The sequence below is a fragment of the Acinonyx jubatus genome, chromosome D2 (assembly GCF_027475565.1).
Source record: "Acinonyx jubatus isolate Ajub_Pintada_27869175 chromosome D2, VMU_Ajub_asm_v1.0, whole genome shotgun sequence".
NCBI classification, from domain to species: domain Eukaryota; kingdom Metazoa; phylum Chordata; class Mammalia; order Carnivora; family Felidae; genus Acinonyx; species Acinonyx jubatus.
Genome location: NC_069393.1, coordinates 29,421,029 through 29,440,187, shown reverse-complemented (window position 1 = coordinate 29,440,187; position 19,159 = coordinate 29,421,029). Strand labels below are relative to the sequence as shown.

Genomic DNA, 19,159 nt, shown 5'->3' with positions numbered 1-19,159 from the left:
TGCCTGCCACCCCTCCTTGTCCGGGTGGGGCCCGCATCAGTTGGCCAAGAAGCAGGGCCTTCCAGCATCCTGACGCCAGGAGCAGGCTCAAGTGGACAACTGGTCTTCTCTCTCGCAGCGCAAATCAACATGCTTCAGGAACGATGTGCTCTCAAGCCCAGGCCCCTGACGTGTTTGGACTATAAGGGAACAGCACCCTCTCTGCTGCCCACTGAAGTGGCTGGCATTGCTCACAAACAGTGGCTGCCAAAGGCAAAATGGTGCCCGAGGCTCCTCTCTGGCCCTTTCCCACAGTCAGGGGAGAAGGAGGGCTCTGCTGCCTTCCCAATGGCGGGCCCCGACCCCACAGCACCCACCTGCTGGCCCTCTGTACACGCCCGGCATGGCCCTGATGGCCGGGCCAGCCCCGGTGTTCCCACCCTGTCCACCCAAGCCATGTGAGCCATTCAGAGCCTCGTTCCCAGAGAGCTCCGTTTCTGAGCTGAGTCTGGTCATAGCCTTGGGGTGACTGTTGGGGAGCAGAAAGTCCCCTGGAGAGCTCTGTGACATTGGTCCAAACTCTGAAGGTGGCACGGAGACAACAGTGATAGATAGTGTCCCACGCAGGGACTGAGCTGCTGGCTCAAGGTCCCACAGAACAGGAAAACCCAGCCGTCCCTGCCCCAGAGACAGACTTTCTGGGACACCCACCTACGATGAGTCCAACCTCGCAGGTAGGCTCTTCATAAGCACAGGTCATCATGGTGCCCACCGTGTCATTGACCACAGCCACCACGTCCAGGTCAAATTCCTTTGGAAAGAAAGGGACACAGCTTTAGGGGAGGGACAGCGCCGCCTGATGCATCCTCCAGAATAGTTTCCTTACCAGCCTTTAAAAAGCTAATTAAATGTTCCACTGACTAAACACCTACTATTAGTGCTGTATCTGAAATCTGAGATCTAAAGAAAGTATTCTCCCCATTTCACAGATGATGCTGAGTACTGGCGAGGCAGCCTGGAGGGAACTGCCGTGTGGAGAAAAGCCAAGCGACGGTGGCCAAATAGCTCTCTCTGTCCTAGGAGTGTAGAGTGTGACAGTCTTTCAGAAGGCAAAACAGAAACACCAAATCCATTTCTCAGAATCTGTCCTTCAGATAGAGCCATGCAGGTACCCAAAGATACTGCATGACTTACACGGGCCCAAAAGAGAAACCATCTAAATACAGAATCGAAAGGGGCGACATAAAACACGGGTTCTAGCAAACACCGGCATCCTGTGCGGCCAAGGAAAAGAATGGGGTTGGTCTCTAGGTAGTGACAGGAAAAGATGCCTGTTTCCTATCAGAGGAAATACGCAGGTTGTATATACAGCAGGATTCCCATTACAAAATGTGTGTGTGGTGACATACGCACAGAAAGTAAACTGGAAGAATGCCAACATTCGGGGCTGTGAAATGGGCCCAAGTAGGCCATCAGGTTTCTCTCCAAAGGGATATAGGCTGTCTAGCATATTCTGCCAGGTGTGACCAATCCCTCTTTCAAAAAGCCATTCACGCCAGCCTTCCCCACCACCTGGTCATTTGTCTGCTCTTTTGAACTAAAGTAAGCAAGCCAGGGGGCGCCTGTGTGGCTCAGTCGGTTAAGCGTCTGACTTTAGCTCAGGTCATGATCTCGAGGTTTGTGACTTCGAGCCCCGCGTCCGGCTCTGTGCTTGATGTCTCAGAGCCTGGAGCCCACTTTTCAGATTCTGCGTCTCCCTCTCTCTCTGCCCCTCCCCTACTCGTGCTCTCTTTCTCTCTCTCTCAAAAAATAAACATAAAAAAAAAATTTAACGTTAGTTATTTGACTAATCCCTTCGTTAATGAGTTCATCTCTAGAATTCTTCATTTTCTGTTTTGCCAATGTCCTCCAGCCAAAGAGCAGAGACACGCCTACAGGCAAACAAAGCTGGGTACATCGACTGCTTGCAACACGGGCGGCACATCTTGTGGAGCATCTCAGAACGAGCTAGAAAGCATTCACGGCGGACAGGACTCAAGCCCAGGTTGGGGGCTTTCGGGAGGGTTCAGAGTGGGGCTGGCTCTGGATTGGATGCTGTCTGGAAGCAGGGCGATTCTGGGTGTGTGCGGAGTTCTGACATGGTATAGACTTGTCTTATTCTTGTGTAATTCTGTCACAGTCATGGAGTGAAACCTCGTGTCCAACAGGAGGGCGCCAAGGCTGACTGACAGCACCAGGCTGGGCCCAGCTGCTTTTCTCTTTTCCAAGCTGTAGGAGGATCGTGATTTCACCTTTCTTGGACTACCCTTCAACAACACAAAACCGTTCACCTCCGCTTTACTGCTGACAGTGTGGGGAATTTCTAACCCAAATCACACGCTTCTGCATTGTTTGAATTCTTTACGACAAGCAAGTACAATTTTTATAACCCCCAAAAAAAACAGTGAAGATTTTTTTTTAAACATCCTTTTAATAGTTACCTCTCTCCTTTTGATCGCATCCCTTAGTAAGGTTGCTACATCGTGCCCCACGCAGTCGGTTGCCTTAAAACCCTTCGTCCAGGTGATCAAGATTCCCTGAAACAGGAGAGGCACCAGGAGAATCCTGTGTAATTAGCCCGTCTGAGTAGGATATAAAATTTCACTCCCTCCCTCCCAAGTATCTCCTGAGTATAGTGACACTATGCTAGGACATCTGAGGCACAAAGCAGTAAAACACAGGCAGTCCTCCACAGGCCCGCCCTCTCCTAACCATCCCCACGGCGGTCTGGTTTATAATCCTCATTTCACAGATGGAGAAACTGAGGCACAGAAGGATAACGGTGCAGCCTCTGGTATAACCAACTAGTTCCCTTAAAGAACAGTTTGCCGACAACATAAATGGAGAAATGCAAATTTTCAGTGACCCTGTTACTGCCTAAAGTAAACTTCAGGTTTGAATGAAGCTATACTTCTGCTGGGTGTGTGCTTGGTACGATGAATACGGGTGACGGTGGAAGTGAATTCCTTAAAAAAACATCAGACCTTTAAAAGCTGCAAAGCACAAGTTTATATGGATCTAACTGCTGAGATCTAAACGAGCTCAAGAGGAAAAAGCCCCAAGTCAGCACAGGGACTTGATTAACTGGCTTCCAGAGGCAGGTGGCCTTCCCTGGCTTCCCTCGTGTTGCCAATCGCCAATCGTAGGCCGTAAACCCTGGCCTCAGGCTCTGTGTGATCTGATGCTCCCTCTAGGGCCTCCTCCCTGGCCATACCCGCACCTGTGACTCTAGGAGGCCCCCGTGGCTCCTCCAGCATGACTGGCTGGGTCTTGCCTCTGTGACTGCACACTCAGTTCCCTCTGCACCAGGTACCCCCTCCCCACCCAGCCCAGTGCTAAGAGGCAGGTGGAAGGCTGGGGTTCCATTAGACTGTTGGTTCCCTGAGGATGGGAACTGTCACCTTCTGCTCTGTACCCAGCGTTTAGTTAGTACTCAGCAGGTGCTCAAGCCCTGACCCTGGACCCTGTTTCATCCCATTTACTGAACAAACATTTATTAAGTATTTCCTCCGATAGAACTCTGTGCCAGGGCACAGGGGTCCTTGCTTAAGGAGCACCCGACATAGCAGAAAAGAAAGATGCACTCCGTAATAATTATGAGAAAAGTACTATCATCGAGGCAACATTCAAAGGATGAGGGAACACTGAGGAGGGTGAGACATTTTTGCCTGGAGGACCAGGAGGCTTTCACAAGGGGTGGGGGGGGGGGGACTCGCTCCACATGATAAAAGATGAGTAGAGTCTCAAGATGAACTAGAGGGCGTGACGTAAAGCCTGGGCCAACCCGCTGTGACATGTGAGCCGTTCCCAACATCGAGGGGACAGTGAGCCTGGAGAAAGCCTCAAGAGCCAGCCCACACTGGCTACAGGGTGGTCAGCGCCTCCCTGCTCCTACAGGGAAGAGACTTACCGCATCCAAGCTCGTCTGCTTGCAGGGGAATGAGAACGTGAAGCCGAGAGGCATTCTGGGGCCTTTGATCCCCATGTAGTCCAGGAAGTCGGAGATGCAGGAGACGATGTGGTCAAACAGCTTTAGAAGAAAAGAAGGGATTACCCGAGCTCTCTGGTTTCATGCTTTCAGTGCACACGTACAAGTGCACGTTTGCACACATACACACGCACGCACGCACACACCCTCCCGACACATGCAGAGCAAGTACCCCTCTGGGAACTTCGCAGTCCCCTGAACAGCATAAGCCCAGCATTGCCGAAAGTGCCTGATGCTTCCAGGCTACCAGGATACAACTGTAGAGCTGCATGAGCCACGTGGCAGGTTCTGGGGACCGCCAATGCCACTGGCCGGGTGACACGCGGGTGCCACCGTGGTAGAAAAGCAAAACCGTCTCACCTCTTCCCCAGTGCCCTGCATGATTTCAATGGGAATGGCATAGATCTTGTTGTGCATTTCCACCGTTCTCTTTTTCCCACTGCGGATTTTCACCAGTAAGACACGGAAATTCGTTCCTCCAAGATCAAGGGCCAAGAAGTCACCATGCTCTATTGCGGCCAAGAACATAAAGAACATCAAAAACAACTAAGTGCCTCTTGGCAGCCAGTAACCCAAAGACTCGAGACTTTCGGGGTGGGGGGAGGGCTACATTAAATACGGGGGAGAAACTGTAAATCCTCCCTCTGGCACATCGCTCAGGCTCAGGGAGGGGCGGGCACTAACTCACTGCCCACCACAACCTTGGAGCCGCGCTAGAAGGACGAGAGACCCATGGATGAACCACCTGTCACAATAAACAAACAGAATTCTCCAGGGTTACTGAAAAGCTTGGCAACGATGACGCGATTTGAGGAAAGCTCGTACAAAAACTAGCAATTTACATCGGTGTGTAGAGGGTTTGCAAAAATGTGCACAGTCATTCTCTTCCCTGTGCTTTTCCTCTGCAAAGTGACTTTGCAGCCCTTCCCATCAAAAGATGGGAGTCTATTTCTGCTCCCCTGGGCTCTGGCCCAGCCTTATGACTGGCTTTGGCCGACAGAGTGTGGCAGAGGCGAAACTGAGCCAGTCCCAGCCTCGGCCTCCAAGAGGCTTTGAAGTCGGTCCTCTCTTTCACAGCCCCTGCTGCTACCACTCGAACAAGCCCGGTGGCCTGCCAGAGGATGAGACACGTGGCCAGGTACGGCTGCGCTCCAGCTGACTGCCAACGGTTGGACGTGGGAGGGAGGCCTCTGAGCTGACCCACCAGTGACTACAGACTCATGAATGAGTCCAGCAGAGACCAGCTGAGCCTGGCCCAGAGGAGCAACAATTGGTGGTTGGTATTTTAGCCTCTAGGTTTGAGGGTGGTTTATAAAGCAGTACTATAATGCCATAACAAGGAACTTATACGTAGGACCTAATTCCTATCACAGATACTCATTATTTCCAGGACGCACCCGAGAAGCCCCTCAGAGTCTCCACAGGGCTCAGCTCAGGACCGGCAAGGTCACGTCAAGGGTTAGATTCTGTTCTCCAACCTGCCTGGGTGTGCAAAGCCCCAGGCCTCTGTCTGCCCCCAGCACACCGTGTCAGGACTTAGGAAGGGTGCGCCGGGTACCTTTCCTTCCGCGGCTTAACCTGTGTGCGAGAGAACCCACAGCAACGTCGGTGCTGTGGGAGAGACCCGGTTTTGTTCTTTAAAGAACCCTTTCTAACTGTGAGCCGGACTGTGGTTTTCGAGATGGTGCCTGCCTGGGAGGCCAGATCCAGGGAGAGTTAACTGCCCTGAGTCACACACGGGGCAAGTCGGTGGTAAAAATGGAAGACAGAGGTTCTGAGTGAGTTTTCCAGCTCTTGCCAAAATAACCACAACCACTGGAGAGGCCAACCTCCCTCCGCCCCACTCGGTCGCTGGTAGGAGAAGCAGGAGGGGTATGCTGGTCCCCAGAAGAGGCCCTCACCGGTCCCGTCTGGAGTGCTCCGGACGAAGGAGGGCAGCATCTTGACTACGGCCTTTTCATGCGTCTGTTTCCTCAGGCCCATGTCCATCTCGGCCCGCATTCTCTTCTTCACCTCCAGCAGCATATCCTTGGTGAGGCGGAAGTGGGCCAGGGTCTCCTCGATCTGCCGGTGCTGCTCGGCCAGGCGGTAGGCCACCGCGGTGACCATGGCGGCTCCCTTCCCGCTGCCGCTCTCCGAGAGGAGGAAGCGCACATCGGAGTCAGGCACCAAGCGCCTCAGAGTCTTGTGGAAACGTCGTGAATACCTGTGGGCGTGCCACAATAGTTAGACTGCGCCATCTGTCAGGGACCTCTGCTTCCCCTTCCTTTCCCACACCTTAATTCCGTTTTCTAGAACTGATTTGCTCATGCCCCAAGTCATACACATGCACTGTAGAAAAGCTCTGGCGAATGCAGAGGACTAAGAAGGAAAAATGAAATAGTCACACGCAGAAACAAGGACTCTCATTATCAGCCCGGTGTTTGGGAATCAGATGCATCAGGAGACAAAGGTGAGCTCTCCAACTTCCACCTCAGGTGACCTTGGGCCTGTGACTTCACCCTGGAGTCCAGGAGGACTGACACTATCTCCAGACAGTGGTGGGGTAGGCACTGACTGACTTCGTCAACAGCTCAGACTCGTTACTGGCGCTGGGGACAGGCTCCACAATCACTCATAATCACTCTTGTTTTTTTTTATTTTCACCTGCCCTTTCCCTCTGCCCCCAAGGGTCTGGACATTCTCTATTGGCTAGAGGAGGACTTTAGGACAGGACTCAATGAGACACAGAGCCTCCGCAAAATTTATGGTCGGTCATCAGGATGGAAGGCTGCCTGCCAAGGGAAACAGGGAAACCAGAACCCCAAATATTAGCAGTGATCAATGCCAAGGGGCAGGACTAAACGTAACTTCTACTCTCTTTGTCATTTTGTGAACTATCTAACGTTTCTGTGTACCAAATAGACGATACTCCTAAAACAAAACGCATTTAATCAACATTATCGTTTAAAAGGTGACCCTGGGGGCGCCTGGGTGGCTCAGTCGGTTAAGCGTCTGACTTCAACTCAGGTCATGATCTCACGGTCGTGAGTTCGAGCCCCGCGTCGGGCTCTGTGCTGACCGCTCAGAGCCTGGAGCCTGTTTCGGATTCTGTGTCTCCCTCTTTCTCTCTGACCCTCCCCCCGTTCATGCTCTGTCTCTCTCTGTCTCACAAAATAAATAAACGTTAAAAGAAAAAAAATTAAAAGGTGACCCTGTCAGTGACGAGTTCTGGGGGTGGCGGGTGGGGCTGGTCGTCCAATAGTGGGAATGTACTTAACACTTCTGAACTGTACGCTCAAAAGCGGTTAAGATAGTAAATTCTAGATTGTGTATTTTCCCACGATTAAAAACAAATTTTTTTTAATGTGATGTTACAAATCCCTAAGCTTTCTTGTCCATACATTTGCCGAGAAACCACCCACCCCCCCCAAAAAATGATAGCTAGCTCCATTATCGAAAATTTTACAAATACTTTAAAAATACGAAGGAATAAAACTACGAACCTAACGGACAATAGCATCTGACTAGCTCAAACCCTGCCCCCTCGTGACAATGATTTCCATTTAAGTCAATGTTTATTATTCAGCGCCCGCTAGAACTGGAGTGAGGGCGTCACAAGGCCACTCTATGTACGCTTCGTATATATGGTGGCCAAGTACCTGAGGTCCTGCGCGAAACTCACGTCAAAGGGAGCTGTTGTTAAAAGCTAGTCTATAATTATAGACACAGAATTTCACCTTTAGCCTTTAAAAAATGTGCAAGCCGTGTTCGTGGTACCACAAAAGGCTTCTGCAGCTAAGGCGTTCACTACACCAGGAGGCAGCACGGTGACTGCCCCTCATCGTCAACAGGGGCCATTTACAACTTCTAGCTCCCTCCGGCTCTCCGCTCTCAGATGCAAAATGTCAACAAGCTGCCCGTTTAAAAAAGGCACGTCTGGGGGGGGGGGGGGGCCTTTCACAGGAGCCTCTAAAACAAGAATGTGGGCATTGCACCCTTGACCCGAGCTACAGTGAGGATGAAGGTTGTTGACGAAATATGAGTAAGCAAGAGGATTTAAGATACAGACATGTTCCACCCAGCGCTCCTGGTAGCTACAGAAATCCCCAAAAAGACTTATGAAATGAGACTTGACAGTCCAGAAGCAACACCAGGAGAACGGGCTGAGGGCCAGATACTTCTCAAGTGGGCAATTCTGACCTTCCTGCCCAGAACTAGATACACTCTTGTATGCCAGAAACCTTCACTGGGTGCAAAAGTCTGACCTTTGGAGGAGGTCCTTAGCCCAGATGGGCACTGAGCACCAATGATAGCAAAGGGCAGACTCACTGTGGGTGCGTCTTGTAAAGAGACCCGTCGACACCAACCGTGGTCCGCAGCCTGGGTGTGCCCTTGTTATCTCGAAGGCGGTTCAAGATGGCGCCCAGCGTTGCAGCCACCAGGTTGGCAGAGCGAAATGAGACAATGGTACACACGTGCTGGACTGAAATACAGTCGTCATCAGATGGCTCCACTCCCAGGCGGGTCAGGATTTCTTTGGCATTGTGGAGGCCTTCCTTATTCCTGTGAGGTCAGAGGCCAATTAACCGTGGGTTAAGGACCACATCAGGCAGTGCAAAGCACTGAGGTTCGAAAGTGCTGGAAAGGTGAGGGGCGCCTGGGGGGCTCAGTCAGTTAAGCGTCTGACGTTGGCTCAGGTCATGATCTCACAGCTCGTGAGTCTGGGCCCCGCTCTGTCAGCACAGAGCCAGGAGCCTGCTTTGGATTCTGGGTCTTCCTCTCTCTCTGCCCCTCCCCCACTCGTGCCCACTCTCTCTCTCTCTTCAGATTCTGTGTCTCCCTCTCTCTCTGTACCCACCCCCACCTCGTGCGTGTGCCCGCTCTCTCTCTCTCTCTCTCTCTCTCTCTCTCTCTCTCAAAAATAAGCATTAAAAAAAATTTAAAGAAAAAAAAAAGTTGTATGGTATGGAATTAAGACATCAAATGCCTGAGAACAGGAGGAGGAGTCTACTCTGTAAGAAATACCAGGTAATAGGAGAAAAAATAGCAGTAGGCCGGGTTATGACACGCCGGGCACACGGAGAGAGGTGGAGAGGCGAGACATAGCTGCCCACCCCGGAGCTCAGTGCTTAGGAGACCCAGGGAGACCGCTGGCGCTTGGGGTCTGCGAGTTGCCCTGGGAGGCTTACGCTCCCTTGAGGTTTTCCAGTCAAGTTTTAATTTTCTACGTACTCGTTTTGTTATCTTTTGTTAGATTCGTTCTGAGGTACTTTGTAATTTTTTTACTATTACAGACGACATGGTGTAGATGGCATAAATTCACGTGTATATACCTTTTGTTCACTTTAACGTAACATAGTAACGTAAGATGTTAATATGGGGGAAACTCAGGCGGCGATATGGGCAAACACTCAGCACCGTCTCTGCAACATTTCTGTAAGTCTACAACTATTCTAAAATAAAAGGGTTATTTAACATTTTAATTATTGCCAATATATAGAAATATAATTGACTTTGGCATCTCCTCTCCAGATGATTCCCTTACCTCTCATTATTCTATTCACTCCTCTAGATATTGTTGGTGTTCCATACACACAATTGACATCTGCAAATAATGATACTTTTACTTCCTCTTTTTTTTATTCTTAAGCCTTTAATTTTTTTTTTTTCTTTTTCAACACTGGCTACGACTCCAGACAATGCTAAATAAAAATGGGGGATCCTCTCTTACTCCCGATTTTAAAGAGAATGCTTTGAACGTCTGTCTGCCCTGGTAGGATGCTTAGGTTTTGTTGAGAAAGCCTTTATTCCAATACACACGCTTTCCTGAGCTAGCTCAAGTGGGCTTTTGTTTCGTGGTAACCAGTGGGCCAACACCAGAAGCAGGCCAAAAGGAAGGCATTTCCTGACTCTGTCGATGACTTTGAGGGCATGCCATGAGCCTCCTGCCCCCTCCCTTCTCAGTAGCCAGCCCGGAGGCTGGAGGAGAGAGGTGGCTGGGAACTCAGTATCATGGCGCCCCGCTGACACCAGCTCTCCCTTGGTAGTTCCCGAAGGAGAGCGATCCTCAGGTAAATGCCCGTACATGGATGTGGCAGAGGAGTACGTCCACATAAACCCCGTCCCATCTCCTCAGCCTCCTTCTCTACCTGCAGACAGCTCATAGACATCGCGTCCCAGGAGCCAGAGCTAGGAAGCCACTGGTTCGATCGGAGTCTCCAGGACCACCGCAGGGCGGTGGCAATGACAGCTTCGTACAGAGATGAAAGGACTTCTCCAACACCAAGCTAGCCCTATCTTTCAGCAGGTGGCCTCACCTGGCTACATGTCTCCGAACCAGGAACAGAGCCTGGTGGCACACGGAGGCCGGCCACAAGAAAGGAGTCCTTCAGACTTGGAGGTGCCCAACCACATCAAACGGCTGTGGGATCAAGTTTACCCTCTTCCCTCTCAGGGTGAAGGCCCACAAGTAACAGTCAAGGCAGAGAAATCCGGGTTTCTCAAGTTGAGGCCGAAAGGTAGCAGTCAGGTTTCTGGCTGGACTCCTTCCTCCCATGTCGATCTGCCCTGTCTCAGCTGTTAATCGATGTTTCCCAAACTTGTGCCAGGGAACATGTCTGGCAGTTAACAGGTGAGAGAACTGGGGGGAGTAGTGGGAAGGCATTTCAGGCATAAAAGAAGTCTGGGAAATTATAAGTTAGCCAAAGCGAACTGGGCTCTCTTTACCATGCTAATGAGTACTGTAAATCTCTAAATGGAGGATTTAGTAATTCCTGATTCTTCACGGAATACCTTATCTTGAGAGCCCCAGGGTTCCCTGGAACACAGTCTACAGAAGGTCCTACTATGTGCAGGGAGGCTTCCAAGCCCAGGCCCCGGGCTCAGTGAGCGTCTCGTTCACCACTGGAGTCATCTACTCCCTGGGTTCTAATCTCCCCTGTGTGTGCAGGTGGGGATGGGGAGGGGCTGGAGCGAAGGAAAAGAGAAAGCCTTGAGGGGCGGCACCTACTTTTCAATGGCTGACACATCACTGGTCTTGAACTTCCCCCTGGTGAGCAGCTCCGGGGTGATCCGTCCTTCAAATAAGAGGCCCTCCTTGGCCATCTTGACCAGGATCAGTCGAACCAGCTCCCCCAAGTACATGCCACTCACCATCTTCTCAAACCTGCAGGAGAAAAGTGTGTAGCACCTGTCAGGTCCTTCCTATGTGGGTACCCCAGGGGCAGCTCATGAGGAATAGGACAGACAGAGGGGAGGAAGAGGGAGCCACCGCCTCGGGCTTCTGAGCTCATGGTCCCGCCGGCAGGCAAAACCACACACAACCGTGTGACTAAATGGTGACGGGACAGCAGTGGGGGAGGGGTGACTCCTCTAGACCCCACACCTATCCCTAGGTGGACAGAGGAGGTAAGCAGGGACAGGCGGGGAAGGCTGCCTGGAGGTGAGATGGGGGATGACAAGGAGGCCCCCGGACAGAAATGAGAATATGATCATTTCTTATAAAACTCTATGCTCTGCCTTTTATTTTTTATTTTTATTTATTTGTTTTTCTTTTTTAAAGTATGCTCCACGCCCAGCACAGAACCCAACATGGGGCTCAAACCCACGACTCTGAGATCAAGACCCGAGCTGAGATCAAGAGTCAGACGCTTAACCGACGGAGCCACCCAGGCGCCCCTTTGCTATACTTTTTATTTTTATTTTTTATTTAAAAAATTTGTTTAATGTTTATTTATTTTTGACACAGAGAGAGAGAGACACAGTGTCAGCAGGGGAGGGGCCGAGAGAGAGGGAGACACAGAATCCAGGAGGGAGACTCAGGCTCCAGGCTCTGAGCTGTCAGCACAGAGCCTGACACAGGGCTCAAACTCATGAACCGTGAGATCATGACCTGAGCCGAGGTCGGACGCTCAACCGACGGAGCCACCCAGGTGCCCCTTTGCTATGCTTTTTAAAGGGTTTTCGTCTCCATCACTCCACTAGGGAGGCTCCAAGCCCTGAGAGAAGGAGGTGGCTGGGGAACATTCTCTCCATTTCCCAGCTCAGTCAGAACAGGTAAATGCCTTCTCTGAGGGAAGGCTGAGTAGACGATGGGGCTGAAACACAGCCATTTCCCATGGGACTCCTGTCACCGGCCACCTCCCTGGCATCCATGTTCCCCTTCTCTAGCCAAAAGGAGCAAAAATTTGCTTTGGGGTGCCCATTCCTCTCCCACTGACCTCACCCTAAATGCCAGGGGAGGGCTCTGAGTAGCTTAAAGCCAATCAGCTCATCCCGCTGATCGGGTGGCGCACAGCCACGGGCCAGTCACAGAGCGAATCACCTCTCTTGTGTCCCCGGGAGGGGTGGCATGAGGCGTGGGCTCTGTAACTGCAGCGGCCACCTTGAGCCCGACGCTGCAGAGGAGAGGCTACCACGGACCAGGGCTCCGCGCCACACCTGAGCCAGACTCGGGCCCCGAATGCTGGCTGGGCAGGGCCCAGGAGGAAGCCCTGAGCCGGACAGATCAGAGAGGCAGGTCCACGTCCAGGTGGCCTGCCTCTCCTCCGAGGGAGGCCAGCTGGCACACCCAGAGCTGGCTGTGACACAGCAAAACAATCTGTTCCGTTCAGAGCCAGGCCCGGGAGCCAGGGATGTTGCTGGGACCTGAGTGCCTGGCCCTCCCTCGCCCCGACGCGGGCGCAGAGAAACACCGCTCCCATTGTTCCTGCTCCTGACAGGACCAGACAGGACCGCCCCAGCCACAGCTGTGTCGAGGATCCCTGGCAGGACTCAGGCCTTTCTGAGGCCCGGCTGCCCAGCTGCCACCCCAGGTACCTGTGGGAACGGCCTCTGCACAGCCCCGAGCCGGAATCTCGAAGCAGGCAGGAGCCAGCCTGCCCGGGGCTCAATCCCGGCTCGGCGGCTTCCTGTGCTACTTACTTCTTGATCCCCTCACCCAGAATATGGGGATAACGGCAGGGCCTACTGCTAAGGCCGCTGGGCAGAGGATAGGAGTTAACATGGGCAAAGTGCTAGAATGGCTGCCCTTGCTACGCATCCCACTTTACTAAGCACTTCCCATGTAGTAACTTATTTGATCCTCACTAAAACCCTATGAGGTAGACAATATCACTGTCCCCACTTTGCAGATGAGGAAGCTGAGGCATAGAGAGGTTATAAAACGTGCCCATGGTCACCGTCCCAGTTAAACACCAGAGGCTATGCTCTAACCGCTGTGCTGTTCTGCCTCTCTCATGGGCAATGTCATTTAACGTCAGCTATTACTGTCATGCTAGCAGCACCCCCCAGCCCCACCCCCAACCCTATGTCTTTGTCTGCCTTCATCAGCTCACTCCTTCCTGAGGCAGCCTGCCCCCACTGGGCAGCGTGACAACAGAAAAGGTTCCTGTCCTTAGGATGAGCCAAAATCAGCCTCCTGGCACCTTCTGCCCCTTGCTTTTCACTTCGCCCTCTGGAGACACTCACAACGATCTCCCTTTTCTACACGACGTCTCTTCCATACATGGACCCCATCATCCCCTTTTCCTAGAACCCCTGTCAGAGCAGCAAAACCAGGAAAAAGCACCTCTGATGAGCCTCACTCAGCTCAAGCCAAAGGCTCACGGACACAGCAGGGCTCCTCAACCAACATGCTCAACATGCTCTGCTCAAGTGAAGCCAAGTAACCAGGCAAGCCGTGATTCACCTCCTAGCACTCAGTGCCCACAAACACCAAGGAGCCGCAGCCTTCCCGCCGGCCGGTGGGCACAGGCAGGGCCGACACCCACATGGCCTGGGGACAGGCTGGCAAGGGCGGGCTGGGGGTCATGTTCACACAAGGGGAGCAAGGACTCGCATGCCGATCGGGAGCTCCCCTGGCAGCCGGGGTCCGCTCCAGTGGGCCGCCCGGGACCAGAGAAGCGGGAGAGGTCTGAGGCCACGCTAAGCAGGATTAGAGCTTTGGAGAGGTTCCGTGGAGCAGGCAGAGCAACCATAAGAAAAGGTGTTTGGGGACTGACTTCACTAGCGTTCAGGTCAAAGAATTCTGCAGGTCAAACCATCCTGCTGTCATGGTCACTGCTGCTGCTGTCTTGGGGGGCATGTGGCTCCTTGCATGTTGAAGGATGTGATAAGGAATCACATAGGGCAACGGGATTCAAAATTCCAGACATGACACGGAAAAAGAAGATTAAGGAGTCCAAGAAGACAGGAGGGGACGAGACGGAGAATTAAAAATCACAGAGGGTGGGACCCAAATCTGTAGTAGGAGACAGGCATGTGACCAGAACAGGCCTAGTGTGGAAGGGTGGTAGGGAGGAAGCTGAATATCTGATCCCTTCTAGAGAGACACCTCCTAACTCTGGGGTAAGGCTAGGGTTGCTGGATACTCAGGGCTGTCCCCTGCTATCCTGAAAGTAGTTATCACCAGTGCAGGCAGGAGCCACAGAGCTACCGTGATGATACCCTTCCTGGCCAAATGTATACAGTTGGTACTCAGTAAACGCAAACTTCAGTCAAAATGAATGAGTGCGTATGTAGTGGTGTGGAGTCCGTCTGGGTACCGAGGGCCTTTGTACAAATCCCACACACTTACATTTTCAACCCTGGTTAAAAAATGGAATCACCTGGAGAGCTCTTAGGCTCTTAAGGACAGGTCCTGACCCGGGCCAACTGGGTCAGAATTGGGAGGAAGGCGGGTAGGGTGAGGGGATGCCGGGGCTACAATATGTTTTTTAAAGGCCTTTATGGGGGTGCCTAGTTAAGCATCTGACTCCTGACTTGGGCTCAGGTCATGATATCGTGGTTCATGAATTCAAGTCCAGTATAAGGCTCTGAGCTGGTGGCAGGGAACTGGCTTGGGATTCTCTCTCTCTCTCTCTCTCTCTCTCTGCTTCTTCCCTGTGTGCATGCATGCTCTCTCTCTCCCCCAAAATAAATAAGCTTAAAATAATAATAATAATAATAATAATAATAATAATATTAATAATAATAATAATAAATAAAAGGCCTTTATGTAAAGGCGATGAGCAATCAGCAATGAAAAACCACTCCTCCAGACCACCACTGATGATGTTGGTCCATAAATGGTAAGAGATGAGTCTTAGATATTCTAGAAGGTCACTCTGAAAACTCAAACTTTCAAATAGAGCAGAAAGCCCTAAACCTAAGCCACATCAACCCTCAAGAGAGTCTTGGGCCAGCTTGTCCTATCACACTGCCTTAATTTCCCCACCAGTCAAATGGAGCAGACACCTCTCCCTGACAAGAACCAAATTCTGGCATTTGCACAGAATAAGGAAGACTCCAAAACTTAGGCAAGGTACCTAGGAAAGAGCAAAAATTTGCTTTGGCAAAAAACTCTCTGGCCAATAGCCTATTTCCAGGAATATGTGATGTAACTCAAGACTCCATCACCTCTTTAGCATTGTTCTTAACAAGACCTGACCTATGGTGACCAGTAAACAGGGAAACACACTGGAGAAGACTGACTTCACCCCACCCTTCACTGTTCCACCCAACCACCTGTTTATTCACCACCCATCTCCTCCCCATCTAGCTGCCTCCCCATATACCATCCATCCGTCCATCCATCCATCCATCCATCCATCATCTACCCATTCTCCATTTCCCCATCCACCCCCATCCATCCTTCCATCCATTCTCTATTTCCCCATTCACCCCCATCCATCCATCCATTCATCTATCCATCTATCCATCCATCCACCTTTCCATCCTCACTCCTCCTGCTTAATCCACCATCCATCCATCCATCTCTATCTATGCATCTATCCAACCACCATTCCAAAAATGTTTATCGCAAGGCAACTGTGAGCCCAGTTCACAGTTCAGCCCGGGGATACAGTTCAGTCCCTTAGAAAATTCAGAAGTACTTCAAAATAGACGGCAGAGAAATCCAGGCTTCCACCCAAGCTACATGGGATCCCTGTGCTGAGGCTGAGGATACGGACCAGACATGGGCCTGGGTCACATCTGCTCAGTTATCACAGGCAACTGCCCTGCTCCCTGAGAAGGGCGACTTCTGATTAAACGATTGATAGTAACAACAGGTACGGGTACATCATCTCTGATCTGAAACCCCTGGGGTCGCATATGCTTGGGAATGTGGAACCGTGAGAATTTTAGAGATGCACTGTGACACACAGGCACATATTACAGAATATCCCCAGAGGTACCTGAGATAATGATGTGATCAAGCACATCCACAGATCTCCAGTGAACTGTAAAGTAGGCACAGTAAACAGCTTCATGTCACACGGGGTCAGGTTTTAGTGCCGCAAGTTAGGTGAATGGACTGGGGGGAAAAAAAAAACCTTTGGCTGCCAGAGCTCTGGAACAGGCTTCCTTTATCTCCAAGCTGGTACCCCAGTCTCTGGATGCAGAGTTGATGTTCAACTCTGGATCTCAGAACCTGGCATTCTCTTTCTGAGAAACCTAGTTTATTCACCACCACCATTACCAGTGGAGGGGGGCCGCCCACTTATGGGATTCCATTAATTCGGGTGGAAAGCCCAATCATCCAGCCTAGGCTATGGAGATTTTTGGGTGATGGGTTTCAAAATGACAAAAGGACTCCCATTTCTCTCTGGCACAAGTTAAGGACTGCTAAGGGGTGCCTGGGTGGCTCGGTCAGTTAAGTGTCCGACCCTTGATTTCAGCTCAGGTCATGATCTCATGGTTTGCCAGTTCAAGCCCCACATCGGACTCTGTGCTGACAGCATGGTGTCTGCTTGAGATTCTCTCTCTCTCCCTCTCTCTCTGCCTTTTCCTTGATCGCATGCTCTCTCTCTGTCAAAATAAATAAATTTTTTAAAAATTATTAAAAGAAAAAAAGATAAGGACCGCTAAGCCAACAGGGTTGAACACCTGTCAGTGCACTGATAGCATCCGATCCCAGGATAAGGCTGCTGGGGGGTTGATCAGAGTGCTGCTAGCACAGGGTCATCACAGAAAAACAGGGGCATATGCACTTCAGGAAGTAAGTAGCTCCTATCCAGAAATGCCCACACTAATGTCTGTCCTGAATAATGTCACTCATACCTCGGCAGCTCTCCAAGGCCAAAAATAACTGACCCAGTAAGTCTGATGCTCTTTATCAACTCTGACCCATCCGCCTATCCATGACACGGAAGAAGTTTCTCCCTTCTCCCGTCTCCCTAAGGCCTATATGACTCAAATGGTTTGCACTCACTCCTCTGCATAACCAACATTTACACGTGGGACATACCTCCCCAACTAGCTCTTAAGTACTGGACAGGAAGGTCCTGCTCTGTCCTCGGAGTCTAGCACAGAGCTCTCAAGAAGTAGCATCGAATGAGTGGACACTCACTCTCTCTGCTCAGCTGATGCCCTGCTTACCTCATGGCCCCGCTCGCTCTGAGTGGCAATGCTAGTTGTCTACAGTGCTTCTGAACCTGAGCTTTCTGCGAGTGCTTCTGTATTTCTAATTTCCAAGATTTTTTATGAGGACGCAATTAGTGTAATTAGACAAAGAGACAATCATTCAAAACGTGCTTTTAAAGCGGCAGTCGCCACAGCTGCATATCTATCCACAGCAGGAGTGACGGGTCCCGCAAATTTGCTGGGCGTCTCCCTTTGTGACTACCTGCCTTCTGCCCCTATCACCTCACAACCCACGCCTTTCGTTAAGTGTCCCCTAAGTCATGTGCACGAATCGTCAGAAAAGGTGGGACTCACAGCTGCTTCCCAGGGTTGAGAGAGCCACGGTCTATCTCCCGGTCGAACTCGGTGCGGATGTCTTCGAGGGACCCGTCGTCCCCAAAGGCCCCCCACTCCGTGTTGATGCACATCCTGCCCTCGTCGCCTTCCACCAGGTCAATGTGCCTCAGTTCCTCCATGTAGCACGCGTTGGTGCCAGTGCCTGGGAGAGAGAGACACGATCAGAAGGTGTGACCACCACAAAATCAGGAGACGAGGCTGTGCCCTCCGGACACACCAGCCGAAGGGACGGATGAGGAGGAGGTGACGTTACCAATGATGAGGCCGACTTCGCACTGCTGGTCGTCGTAGCCACAGGTCATCATGGTCCCCACCGTGTCGTTCACCACAGCCACAATGTTGGCATCGTAGTCCTGGGGACACATGAGGGGGTGTCACCGTCCACTCTCGCATGGGAGCGGAGGTCACCAACCTTCAAGAGAGTGTGGCAAGAGAGCTCCCGTTTCCACCCCTGCTCCTGGGAGTGACGCTGCTCTCGTTGCTGCCGGCACTCGAGTCGGCTGGATCAGAGCACGGTAATTACATTAGGGAAACTGCACAGTCATCTTAATTACCTGGCTTAAGAGTCTTTCCAGAGCGGATCTTGCGCACAGAGCCACAGCCCTCTACAAAGCACCGCACCACATCCGTGCGCTGACTGCCCTCGTTCCGTGCGCACCGGCAGCACCCGACCGTGTCAGCTCCCCGCACGGCCCAGCGCTGCCCCCGCCCAAGGGCCTGGCTCCTTCGGGCGGCACTTCGGAGACCCCTGCTTTGAGCCACCCCAACCTTCCGGGCCATGGACCCCCACCGTTCATCTGCCTGGGTCTTCGAGACACCCACGTGATGCCTCAGGCCGTGCGCTCCTGCCCCGCGGAAGGGCCTGGTCTGTTTTAGATCACAGACTTCTCCCCACACTCCCCCACCTCCAGGCGGCCCCGAAAGTTACCCCGCGCTTTTTGATGGCTTTGTTAAGCAGCTTCACCACATCCATTCCCTCTACTCCGCTCGCTTTAAATTTCTTTGTCCAGGTGATCAGGATGGCCTGCAAAGGAGAGCAGATGGGGGTTGGACGAGGGCCGGGAGGCCTCCAGAACCCCCAGGTCCCCGGGGAGGCTGCTCAAGACTAGTGACAAAGCAGAGGCCCAGAGAGGACAAGCGGTTCAGCCAGACTCCATTTAAAAAGAGAACAAGAGAAATCCCGTCATTGCCTGATCACCCCTCCCCACCTGCAAGCCAGGTCCCGGCTTCCACAGCCCCAGGGAAAGAGAGGCAGAGCCAAGTTGGGCAGGAAAACAAAATGCCAAGATAATCCTTGGCTACTGAACTTCTAAAGCCAGGTCCTAGACATTGCAGGGGAATAGCGACTAAATACGATGTATGCCTCGTCCCCGACTTGGGACTTTAACCCCCGTTTGGGAGCAGCAATACAATACGATCCATTTGTGCTTG

At 51.8% G+C, this 19,159-nt stretch overlaps 1 protein-coding gene across 5 annotated transcripts in view; it reads right to left on the bottom strand.

The window, feature by feature from the left end:
* Nucleotides 1–19,159, bottom strand: part of HK1 (hexokinase 1) — an 89,380-nt gene that overhangs the window by 12,735 nt on the left and 57,486 nt on the right. For all 5 annotated transcript variants that reach the window (XM_053207743.1, XM_053207744.1, XM_053207742.1 and 2 more), the window contains 10 exons: nt 18,657–18,752; nt 17,982–18,081; nt 17,687–17,870; nt 10,998–11,153; nt 8,318–8,551; nt 5,908–6,212; nt 4,367–4,515; nt 3,929–4,048; nt 2,460–2,555; nt 691–790 (listed from right to left, as the gene is read on the bottom strand). In XM_053207743.1, the coding sequence (XP_053063718.1) occupies nt 691–790; nt 2,460–2,555; nt 3,929–4,048; nt 4,367–4,515; nt 5,908–6,212; nt 8,318–8,551; nt 10,998–11,153; nt 17,687–17,870; nt 17,982–18,081; nt 18,657–18,752 (1,540 nt within the window). The remainder of the gene's footprint in view (nt 1–690; nt 791–2,459; nt 2,556–3,928; nt 4,049–4,366; nt 4,516–5,907; nt 6,213–8,317; nt 8,552–10,997; nt 11,154–17,686; nt 17,871–17,981; nt 18,082–18,656; nt 18,753–19,159) is intronic.